The sequence below is a fragment of the Trachypithecus francoisi genome, unplaced genomic scaffold, assembly GCF_009764315.1.
Source record: "Trachypithecus francoisi isolate TF-2019V2 unplaced genomic scaffold, Tfra_2.0 Lachesis_group7, whole genome shotgun sequence".
NCBI classification, from domain to species: Eukaryota; Metazoa; Chordata; class Mammalia; order Primates; family Cercopithecidae; genus Trachypithecus; species Trachypithecus francoisi.
This window is the reverse complement of record NW_022681472.1, coordinates 49,969,457-49,982,292: the sequence shown is the minus strand read 5'-3', so window position 1 is coordinate 49,982,292 and position 12,836 is coordinate 49,969,457. Positions and strand designations below refer to the sequence as shown.

Sequence of the window (12,836 nt, the reverse complement as noted above, 5' to 3'; positions counted from 1 at the left end):
GGAAGCTGAGCCGGGAGAACGGTGTGAACCCAGGAGTGGAGCTTGCAATGAGCCAAGATCATGCCACTGCACTCCAGCCTAGGCTACAGAGTGAGATTCCGTAACAACGGAAGTGTGTGTGTGTGTGTGTGTGTGTGTGTATTTCCTTGACTCTCTCTTTTGGGGAGAGGGTAGTCCAAACTCATGACAGGTAACAACACTGTTTTTCAGGCCATGTGAAAAATTTATCTCACATCTTAAAATCAATTAGTCATGACATGTCTCATAGTGAAAGTTATAATCTCTGTGAAATGGGAAGCCTTAAGGAGGAAGGGAAAAACAATATCGGACAGGAGAAAATAAGGACAGAGTTCAGATTTTTGTTTGACTTCTTTTGGAATAGTAACAAGGAAATTTTTTCTCAGGTTTATTGCATAGGTAATGATAGTATCTAGAAGACCAAAGAGGCAGTTGGTGACATCTTTGAATGAAGAATTGTGAGCATTCTTGAGTTCTTGTCACTTGCGGGATCTCATACGTTTGTGGCTTTGAATCAAAGTGTATAGTTATCCTGGCATTTGCCAAAATACATCTTCTCCATCTGTATAATAGGATTGAAAAGAATAAGCATTGCTGGCTGGGCACAGTGACTCACACCTGTAATCCCAGCACTTTGGGAGGCCAAGGTAGGCAGATCACCTGAAGTCAGGGGTTCGAGACTAGCCTGGCCAACATGGTGAAATCCTGTCTCTACTGAAAATACAAAAATTAGCCAGGCATGGTGACATGCACTTGTAATCCCAGCTACTTGGGAGGCTAAGGTGGGAGAATTGCTTGAACCCAGGAGGTGGAGGTTGCCGTGAGAAGAGATTGCACCATTGCACTCCAGCCTGGATGGCAAAGTGAGACTCCGTTCCAAAAATAAATAAATAAATAAAAACCAAAACAAACACGAATTGTCTATCATTTAAGACACTGAAATGAAGAAGATCATAACAGAGCGGAGCAGTTAGAGAAAAATGGAATTACTGTGAGCATGTTTTGAGATGTTGGCTTGCATATTGCTATGGATTATGTATATGAAGTTTCTGAAAGACTGGGCTGCTCCATACACTGGAGAGGCTGGCCTTTTGGGATACCATTTTACTAGGTTTATAACTGGATATCATCCATTGATTATTACTGATGGGAAAGACATGATTTTAACAGACTGGTAACTAACCATTTTAATTTCTGGTTTCTTCACAGGAATTTGAATAAAGAAAACTATGATACTTCAGGCCCATCTTCACTCCCTGTGTCTTCTTATGCTTTATTTGGTAAGAGAAGAGGGTGTTCTTCTGTATTTATTTACTAGAATATTTTCTGCTATCTTTCTACCCCACACCAGGGAAAGAATGGCTATTATTACTTAAAAAAAGATGAGCTATCAAAATTAAGTTGTTGTATAGAATGGAAACATAGCTTTTTCCACTGTGATATTTTTGATGAAATGGCTACAAATCACATGTCTGCCCTCAACTAGGGGATGCATTTTCTTTCCAGCTCTTAAAAGCCAATACCAGTTATGGGTAATGTTGAAAACAAATCTATCTATGTACAGCTCAGGGAATCTGGAATGACATTGCACTGATACATGAATTAGTCTGTGTCCCTTAATCTCGACTTTCTTTTTTAAACTTTGTGCATGAAAACTTACCACCAAAACATCAAGAAAAGCATTTTCTCTATTTTCAGCCCTGCTCTGCTCTATACTTTCAGGCCTGTTCTGCTGTATACTTTTCATCAATGGTTTGGAATTTTCTGGTTGTCTTTAACCATTTGTCGGGTTAACCCTATTGACTGACAGGCTTCTAGAGCTTAGAGCTGAATAGGAACTGGGGAGTCCTCACCCTTGACCCTTGGGGTAAACAGTAGGTGCCTTTTTTTTTTAATCTACGTGACTCCTGAGGTTCATAAAGGTTGGCCCCCAAATTGCTGTATTATGAAACAAGATTATAAGATTTAGGGGAAGCATTTGTTTTCTTCTTCTTTTTTTTTTTAAAGAAGGAATCTTCTAGATCCTCATACCTCAAACCTTATTTCCTTTCTTCTCGGATCCATAAATAATACATCAAATTGCAAGTCCCAAAAAATACCCTAGAGCTCACATAGTAACAGCGTGAAATGGAATGAAACTTGAAAACTATCAGAGCCTTCCTCCTGGGGGAAATCTTCAGTTCAAATTTTATGAGAGGCCTGAGTCCTCACAGCCTGCAGGCTCGAAGCCTGTCCCCAGGACTGTGGAGGGGCTGGATTAAACATCCCCACTTGACCTCTCTCCTCATCCCACCCCCTCAAATGCCCTTTGTCACTTATGTTATCCCAGGGCAGTGGTCATCAGACATGGTTTCAAACTCGGTGCCTCCACTACCAGTGATAGGAATTTGGTGAGTTACCTAAGCTTCGAGCCTCAGTTTTCTGCCCTGTGAAATGGATCTAATAATAGTACTTGTCTTATGGGGTTTTGTGGCAATTCAATGAGATACTGCATTTACAAAGCTCTTGGATCAGTGACTGGCAGTTAAACACACAATAAACATGAGCTACTATAATTACTACAGCATTTTAAGTGTCGTGTCTATGTCCATATGGACCCTGACCTCCATGAAGAATGGACTATGTTTTTACCATCTTTGTAGATTCAGCACTGAGCACACTGCTAAATTATTTAATAATAATATCAAATTATTAGGTCTCATTTGCTTCTTGTCTGAGACGGGAACATGCATTTTTATTCCTGGATGAAAGGTGAAAATAAGGTTTCCTTCTCTACTCTCACCCCAGTGAGATTTCTATCTAGAGTGAAAATACTGCCCAACCGCTGCTGGCAGCAGTGCGTTGCCCAGGTGAGAGCCACAAGCACAGCTGTCTCTGGGTGAAGTCAGGGAGTGGGATTTCAGGGGTATTGAGAGGGAGCCACTTCTCTCTCCTACCTCTTTCCAACACCTCTTCTATGAATACTGGAAATTTGCTTGAAGAATCTTGCCTTCTGCATAGGGCTTTATTCAACAGAGGCATTAGTTTACTTCAGACTGCGAGTAGATCTTTTCTTTTCCAAGAGATAGATTTATCAGAGGGTTGGAAATACAAACATAGCATGGATGTACTTCAGGGGCACCAAAGAGAGAATGAATAAGTGATCCATGGTTTGGGAAACGGTACTGACTAGGAAATCAGAGGAAACCAAGGCAGAGCCATTTGTTTTGGAGTTATGCCTGGGACTTCCAGAAGGAAGATGAGTTTGGTACAAAACTACATAGTCACTGCACTGAGCTCCTGATGGAGCTACCAGGTAGGTGAACCTGGCAATTGCACATGTCCTTTGGCCTGGAAGGCAGTGTAACAATGTGGTTAAGAGTTGGGGCTTGGTGGTCCAATGGCACTGGCTCCAGTCTGGAGGTAGCTCTATCTCTGAATGCTTTGCCTCTACTGTTGGACTTCTCTGGAGATACTTTCTTGAAAGGATTTGTCAGAAGAAATGGTGTTATGTGGTGATCTAGTCTCATTACTGCCACATAAAAGATGCTAAAAATGACTTTAAGATGGCAGTTCCATTCTCTTCCTTTCGCCTCTTTGTGCAAGATGGAAAATGCTATTGCCTCCAACTCCTGCATAAAATCGCCTTCTTGTCCTTTCACAAGTTTCCACCACACTGTCCTTCCTACTTCTGGAGACTGCGGCTTGATGATTCACAGTGTGCACATGCACTTTGAAATCTTTATAGCCCCAATAGCCATGTTAATTGGCAGGAAGAGAGATTTGTTGTCCTGATACGAGCATGCAACTTTGAACCCTGGAACCAAGACTTGATTCTCATTTTCTGATGGGTGAGTCAGCTTGTTCTTGTTGGAAAAGTGCAGCCTTGTTTGTGTGTGGCTAATGTAGTTTTCAGTAGTGTGACTAACTGAAAGACTGACTGCTTGCTGACATGAGTGCAAAGCTGATGAAGATAGTTGGTTGCTAAGCAGCAGCTCCACAGAAAGCACTGACCTCACTTAACCAACCATGGTGGTACCTGGACATCTATCTTGCACACCACCCAGTTCTTATGCCCTACCTTCTAGAGGAGTTGAAGGAACAGGAAAAGATGTGGAAAAGGAGTGAAAGGGAAGAAGAGCTCCCAAAGGAAGATAATCTTAGAGAGGAGGAGATGGGCTAGAAGTCTGGCAATATATCCATGTAATAAACCTGTGTATGTAGCCCCTACAAGTAAAATAATAGTTAAAATTTTAAAAAGAGTACATATTCTGTGATTCCATTTATATAAAGTTCAAGAATATGTGAAACCAATCAATGGTGACAGATGTGAGAACAGTGGTTACTTTTTGTGGATGTTAACTTGAAAAGGACACAAATGTGCTTTCTAGGGTATTAGAAGTGTTCTATATTTTGATCTAGGTGTTGATTACACTAGTATATACGTATATGTACAAATTCATTGAGCTATGTGCTTAAGATTTATGTACTTTACTATGACTTATACCACAATAAAAAGCAAAAACCTAAAAACAAAACAAAACAAAACAAAACAAACAAAAAAAAAAAGAATGCATTTTCTTGGCTGGGCATGGCAGCTTATGCCTGTAATCCCAGCACTTTGGGGGGCTGAGGTGGTGGATCACCTGAGGGCAGGAGTTCGAGACCAGCCTGGCCAACATGGTGAAACCCCATCTCTACTAAAAATATAAAAAATTAGCCAGGCATGGTGGTGGGCTCCTGTAATCCCAGCTACTTGGGAGGCTGAGGCAGGAGAATCGCTTGAACCTGGGAGGTAGATGTTGTTGCAGAGAACCGAGATCATGCAACCATACTCCAGCCTGGGCAACAAAAGCAAAACTCTGTCTCAAAAAAAAAAAAAAAAAAAAAAAAGCATTTCCTTGCAAGTAACAGGAAATTTGATTTATTTGACTTTAGAGCATTTTAAATAAATAGGGGTTTATTTTCCTCAGATAACAAGAAGTCTGAAGTAGGCAATCCAGGGCAGGTTTAACAATTACATGATGTTGCAGAGACTTGGGCTACTTTCTCTTTGCTACACCATTATTTGAGCTGGTTTGTCCTCTCAGGGTTCATCATGGCTGCCCCAACTGCAGACACAAGGTCCATTGTCTCAGTAAGAGCCACAGGAAGGGCAATGGCAGCCACAACTACCCTTTTTTTAAAATCAGGAAAATGGAAGCTTGACCACCCCCAATGGACTTCCCCTCTCATTTCATGAACCAGAACCGGGCCACTTGGCCACCTTCCTAGCTGCAAGTGAGCCTGGGAAAGGGAACACTTGGTTTAGCAGCCTCTGTGGTGAGAGGCAGCAAGGGAGAGGGTTGGCAGTGGCCCAGGGGCAGCAAATCTAAGGCCCTACCGCAACTCTGAGAACAGACCATACTTCAAAGCCCCTGTGTTCTCATTCATTATTGCTCTTTTGCCAGACAAATCCAGCACCCAACTTAGTCAAGATTCCCCAAACTGAGGGATCCAGCAAAGACCTTTGTCTGATCATTGGCATATTGATGGCTTTTGGGTACTCTCAGCAGGGAGCAGTTTCCTTGGCAAGCGTGTGCTTGCTTTCCCTAAATAATTGGAAAGAAAATGGTTTTCCCCCAACCTAGTGGCACCTGGAAATCTGTCCTGCATACCCAGTTCAGGGAGTGAGAAGACTTTTTACTCTTTTATTTTTATTGTCTAGCTCCAAAAACCATTGACTTGCCACGTCATACTTCTGATTTCAATCTCTTTCACCCCTGATTTCCACCACAAATGGGAGACCCAAAGACCTGCCCAGGAAGGACACAAGGCCAGCATGGGGATGAGACACTAAATCCCTGGTCCTAGAGGGTGCCCCAACATGGGTGCATGATTGGCTGTCCCTTCCTGTTGGCACCCACTCCATCTGCCTTCACAGGTGCTGTTGTGGTGAGGGCTACAGTGATGCTCCCCATGTTCTGAGACTGGGAATGGTGGGAGTCACACTCCCATGCACATCTTCAGTGCAGCCCGCCAGCTTTCCCTCCAGGTTGTCTTGGCTATTTCACCTGCTCTGGTGGGTGCTGGTGCGTAGGGGCTGAGAAGGCCGGTTCCAGAGTTGCAGGTTCAAATCTTGCTTCCAGCCACTACGTAGGCAAATAGTTTAACCTCTTTGGGTCTTAGTGTCATCACCTGTAAAACAAGGGTAACAATAGTAACTTCCTCCCAGAGGGTTGTTGTCAGGATTAAATGTGCTTAGGACAGAGCTCCACATGTACTAACTTAGCAAGTGTGAGTCACTCTTCTTACCATCCCAGCCACACTCACTTCTACTCCAGTCTTGACTTGGGTGTCTGCAGAGCCTGCTTAGCTTTCAGGTTTAGGGTCTTTGGATTTTAGAACCATTGTGGGGCTATTGCTTAAAGTAAACATTTTGTGCTTTTATTGTTTTTTTCTAAATGAATCTAAAGAGCTAATCAAATGTTAAAATAGTAAGCTTTGCTTAAAGTTATCATTCAAATTCAGATTCAAATTTGGCTAAAACTTACTGTGTAACTGTGCCAAGCAAACTTTGTACTAAATACATCTACATTTTCTTCCTCCCCCTTATAAATTCAAAACTCTAGAGTGCTGGCAATCTGCTGTAAATGTCCTTATAAAATAAAAAGAGTGGAGGGAGGTTTTTTATGAAGCTGGAGTGAAAACATATAGAATTTAGAAGACAGTGTGGGATTGTGGAAGGCCATGGGCTTTAGTTCAGTTAGGCCTGAGCATGTGTGCTGTGTTAGCCTTTTTAAGCTTCATTTGGAATATGAGGATGTTAACATTCTTCTCATAGAGTGATTCTTGTCATCTCATATTCTTCTCAGATGTTTAAGAAAAGCAACGCAAAGGTTTGTAACAAGCTACTTTGACGTGGTAGAGCTTCAACAGCTATTATACTCTTTTCTGTTTTGATCAGATTTCGGCCATGATAGAATCCTATGTTTCATATATTGGTGCTGGAAACCCTAATAAAATCATAAGTGACACAGACACATTCATATAAGATGCTAATTTTCTCTTTTTTAACAGGCAACTGGATATGGCCAAGAGGGGAAGTTTAGTGGACCTCTGAAACCCATGACATTTTCTATTTATGAAGGCCAAGAACCGAATCAAATTATATTCCAGGTAAAAGCTACCCTTGATCACTGTCCTCTTGCTTTTGTATGCTCTCTTAGTGGACTTTTACTCCCTTATCTATTGTACAGCAGGAAATAAAATAAAGGCATGACATTCTCATTATCAAGAATGATTTCAGAAGCTAAGTTAAACAGAGAGATGAGTGGCCTCAGTATCATAAGAATTGTACCTGACATTCTATTTAGACTTTCTCAATCATCTCTGGGACGAGTGCTCCCAGCCCTCCACAGGGAGCTTGGTGCCTGCAGGCTCTGCCTCTCCCCTAGAGTAGAAAGGAAGCCTGTCTCTGGAGAGGTGAATGACCATTCACCCTCGAGGTTGTCTGATCAATGAACTTACTGCTTCAAGTACTGGAAGATATGGCTTCTCTGGACTCAGTGCTAGAATGAGCTTTCTGGCCAGAGGGCTGTCTTTTCCTCACCACCTTCTCTAAGCCCCCACCTGGGCCATTGCCAAGGTGTGCTGGGAGGTGGATGTTTTGTTTAGTTAGATAACCATGAACAGTATCAGATGGAGTGGCAGTCTGCAGGTGGGAGTAAGGGAAGGGACCTAAATCCCATCTGAAGTGCTATTAAAGACACAGAAATAATCCTGGAAATGTAGTGGAGAAGGGGAAAACACTACTGTATTTACCACACATCCCTCGAGAAAGTCACTCGGCCCTGAAGTGATTGGAGGATGCTGATGAACCTCTTGGGGATGCCAGTGACCCCTCCCCATCCCATGAACCAGGGAAGTGGCAGAGGTTGCTGAGCTACCTTCTAAGGCAAGTGTCCTCCATTAACTGCCAAAAATTTACAGACGGCCCTCTGTATCTGTGGGTTCACGCATCAGCAAATTCAACCGACAGAGAATCCAAAATATTTGGGAAAAACAATAAAAATAATACAAATGTAAAAATACAGTATAACAATCATTTATATAGCATTCACATTGTATTAGGTATTATAAATAATCTAGAGATGGTTTAATGTACGTGGGAGAATGCGCGTAGGTTCCATGACCATAATACACACTTTAAATAACGGTCTTCAGCACCTGTGGATTTTGGTATCTGCGTGGGTCCAGGAATGATCCCCCACCGATACCAAGGTACAACTGTATTGTGCTGGACATTTCCCCTCCACAGAGGAGAGGCTGAAAGCTGTCTCTCCTCCCCTTTCTTTCACTGGTACCAGCTTAGGGCAAAGGGCCCCTGAGTAAGAGCTAGCAGGAGCATGCTTGCATGTCTATGCAGCCCGGTGAGGTAGGGTCTTATAAGGGGCCTCCACCTCTCCAGTCAGGGAAGTCAGGGCCTGAGGAAGCAGTGGATGTGTTGAGAGGAATTAACTTGGTGAGGAAAGGAGGGAAGAGAGCTTAGAAAAGGCCCGGCATGGATGGCTGCGCTCTGCCAGGAGAGGGCAGGGGACATACCGAGGACTGGCAAAAGGCCATGCAGCTAGGGAGGATGGAGCCAGGAGGAGCAGGTTGGAGAGGAGGCCACAGAGACAGGGAGGATGCTGACTCTTAAGGATCTTGAGTTTTTCTCAAAAGCAATGGATCTGAATCAAGACTCCATTGAGAAAATGTCACTCTGGTTACAAACTAGAGGAAGAAAGAGAGGATTCAGGGAACTGGCTTGAGTTACTTACTTTTTCTCACAGACTTTCTTTTATTAATCATGTACTGAGTGACTACTGTATATACCAGGTGCTCTGCTGGGTACTGGGGATATGGCATGACCCCGACTCCATCCCTGCCCCAGTGAGCTTACCAGCTAGTAAGAGAAAACTAACAAGGAAACAGACACATACACTGAAGGTTCTCATGGGAGGCTGGTGGGATGTGGAAGGGGCAGAGGGTAAGTGAAGAAAGAGTGACTGATTTTTATTTATGTTTATTTTTTAATTGACAAAATTGCATATATTGTGTACAATGTGTTTTGAAGTATATATAGAGAGAAATGACTAAATCAAGCTAATTAACATATGCATTATCTCACTTATCTCTTTTTTGTGGTGAGAACACTTAAAATCTAAGAATGATCAGTTTCAAGTGAAGATGGTAGTGAGTGAACAGAAGAGGTTTCATTGACCCCTAAACTGAGTATTCAAAGATGAGCAGGCGCTCAGTCAGGAAGCAGGTACTGAGTACAGGATGGGAAAAAGCCTGGGGGTGTGCACTTGTCAAGACAATGACAGCTGGCCTGTGGGCCAGAGTCTAGGGTGGGAGACAGGATGCAGTCAAAGGTCTGCATGCCTGCTGAGGTCAGCATGGGCTGGACTAGCCCTTCGTCCTATAGCAGGCTGCAGGGTGCTGCTGGAGTGCTTCAACAAGGAAAAGCATAACTAGATTTGTGCTGTAGAAGCTTACTGTGTGATCACTCTGAGTGTAAGCTGAAAGGCGGTGAGCCTACAGGTTAAAAGGATCTTAGAAAACTATTTTCAATAGTTCAACGGGAAGTGATGAAGGCCTGGTTTGAGTAACTATAGAGGTCTGAATGTCGGTGTCCCCACGAAGTTCATAAGTCGAAGCCTAATCTCCAGCGTAATATATGAAGAGTTACGGTCTTTAGTAGGTGATTAGATCATGAGGGCTCTGCCTCTATGAATAGGATTAGTACCCTTATCAAAGAGGCTTGGGGGAGCCTCTTTGCCTCTTCTGCCATGTAAGGACACATGGCAGGTGCAATCTGTGAGGAGTGGGCCCTCACCAGACATTGAATCTGCTAGTGCCTTGATCTTGGATTTCTCAGCCTTCAGAACTATGAGTGATAAAACTGTTGTTTGTATGTTACTGAATGAGCACAGGAGGTGAAGGAACAGAAAGAAGGACAACTCTTAGGTCTCTGGCTTGCTTGACTGGGTAGTTAGTGATGTCACTGAGTGAGAAACAGAGAGAGTTTAGAGATTTAGAGAAAAGTGAATGAGTTTTAGGCTTGTTGATTTTAAGGTTATCTGCGGGGCAGCCAGGTGGAGAGGTCTAAGAGACAGTGTTAATATGGGTCTGAAGATACAGATTGGGGAGCCTTCCTCATGTAGGTGCCAACTGAGTGCTTGGGTGTGGCATAGACGCCTGTCTGTAGTGAGTTATCTCAACTGCCCTTAGGGGCTAGCTGAGTGATAAATGAAGCCATCTGGAGAAAAGAAAAACAACAGCCAAGCAACAACAATAACAACAAACAGATATGATTAAAAAAAAAACCCAACTGCACAAATATGAAGTCAAAAGTTTTCTGATACTTGTCTTTAGTATTTGGGACAAGAGGAAGGAGTGGGGACTGTGGCAAACTAAGAGTAAGTCAAAAGGGGGTAGGCTCAATTTAGCTCCAGACAATTTTCACAAATTAGAATTTGGGTACTACTGTACTAGATTTTATAATTTTTCTAGAAAAGCCATAAAATTTTATATTTATATAAAATTCACTGATATAAAAAAATTGGCATAGTTTTTTTTTTAATTACAAGCTAAATAAAACATATTTGTGAGACAAAGTTTGTGGCTACTTCTAAGATTTTTGTATGAAAAGACTCAATATCAAAATAGAGTAGGTGTTCTGTGAGCACAGGTTCACACTCCATTGAAGGGAATCAGGATTGTACATAGATGCAACCTTCAACTTACAAGCTTTACAACTGACAAACATCCAGACCTAGAAACTGTTTGGTAGGATCATTCCAGAGTCTCTGAGGATACCAGCCAGTAAAAATCATTCCTTGGGCTGCTCCATGTGTTTTTTGTTTTTCTGTTAGCCATGCTGCAAAGTTATCCCTTCTTGGCAGGAAATGATAGCCTGGTTATCATGCTTGAATGTTTCTTCTTTATAGGTGTGTGTGTGTGTATGTGTGTGTGTTGGGTTAGGGCGTGGGGTTGGGATGATGGAGTAGTGCGTAGAAGATGAAGGGGATTTTCTTTTTAGAATCACAGAAGCTTCACGCTAGAAAAGACACTGGAGAGTTTTGGTACCGACCGCTTGTTTTAAAAATGGGGAAACGGAAGCTTAAGTTAGTTAATGGCAGAGCCAACAATAGAACACAGGTCTCCTGACTTCTAGTCAAGCACATTCTGCTCTCTCCGTCTTTGTATGTGGAAAGAATGCAGCAAACCCAGCCTCGGTAAGATGTGCTCGGAGGTCTTTGTTTCAGTGGTGGGGAGGAGGTAGGTGTACAGGTCCTCTCATCCAGCACCTGGACCTACGGAGGCATGAAGAACACTCATTGCCCCATGAGGTTGGTTCTTGGGTTATTAATATATCCTCAAAAATAAAATGAACTGAACCACCATAGACTTATTTCACTGAAGATTTTTCAACTAGTGACAGCTCTGTACTCACCAGGGGCTTCCAGATCATCAGACAGTGGGATATAAATCTGAGAGAGGTCTTTTTTTTCTCATTTTTAATGAGATATAGCCCTAAAAATTCATGCCTCTAAAATTCAGTAGTTTTTAGTATCTCAAAAGATGTGCAAATATCACTGCTATCTAATTCCAGAACATTTCCATCAGCCTCCAAAGAAATCCTATGCCTATTAACAGTCACTCTTCAGCCTCCACTCCCCTCAGCCCCAGGCAACCACTAATCTACTCTTGGTCTCTATAGATTTGCCTGTTCTAGACATTTCATGTAAATGGAATCGTACAACATGTAGCCTTTTATGTGTGACTTCTTTTATAGTGTTTTAAACATTCATACATGTTGGTAACATGTACCAGAACTCCATTCCTTTTTATGACTGAGTGATATTCCATCATATGGATATATCACATTTTGGATATCCATGTGTCACTTGATGGACATTTGTTTTTTGTTTTTTTTTTTTTCATTTATGGCTATAATGAATAATGCTGCTATGGCTATTCATTCATGTACAACTTTTTATGAGTACATGTTTTCGATTCTCTTGGATGTACATACACTCAGTAGCGGGACTGGTGGGTCAAAGTTAATTCTGTTTAAACTTTTGAGAAACCACAAACTGTTCTTCAAAGCAGCTGAACCATTTTACATTTTCACCAGCAATGTATGAGTTCCTATTTCTCCATATCCTTAGCACTTGTTATTATCTGTCTTTTTTTTTTTATTATAGCTATCCTAGTGGTTGTGAAGTGGTATTTCTTTGTGGTTTTGGTTTATATTTTCCTAATGACTGATGTTGAGTATCTTTTCATGTGGTAATTGACTATTCATATATCTTCTTTGGAGAAATATCTATTCAAATCCTTTGCCTATTTTTAATCAGGTTATCTTTTTATTGTTGTAAGAATTCTTTACATATTCCATATACAAGTTCTCCCTTATCAGATATGATTTGCTGCAAGTATTTTCTTACATTCTATTAGTTATCTTTTCACTTTCTTGGTAGTGTCCTTTGAAGCACAAATGCTTTGAATTTCGATGAAGTTCAATTTATTTTGTTATTGTTATTTGTACTTTTGACGTTATATGTAAGAAACCATTGCCTCATTCAGGGTCGTAAAGATTTATGTCTCTGCTTTCTTCTCAAAGTTTTATAGTTTTATTTATTCTATTTAGGTCTTTGATCCATTTTGAGTTAGTTTTGTGTATGGTATAGAGTAAGGGTCCAACTTCATTCTTTTGCATGTGGATATCCAGTTATTCTAGCACCATTTATTGAAAACATGATTCTTTCCCGCACTGAATTATTTTAGCATCCTTGTCAGAAATCAAT

At 41.6% G+C, this 12,836-nt stretch overlaps 1 protein-coding gene across 1 annotated transcript in view; it reads left to right on the top strand.

Moving 5' to 3' along the window:
* The window catches only part of CDH17 (cadherin 17), an 81,365-nt gene that overhangs the window by 13,131 nt on the left and 55,398 nt on the right, over positions 1–12,836 (top strand). Inside the window, exons 2-3 of the mRNA XM_033202748.1 lie at positions 1,228–1,298; positions 7,057–7,155. Coding sequence (XP_033058639.1) covers positions 1,248–1,298; positions 7,057–7,155 — 150 coding nt within the window. The 5' untranslated portion in view covers positions 1,228–1,247. The remainder of the gene's footprint in view (positions 1–1,227; positions 1,299–7,056; positions 7,156–12,836) is intronic.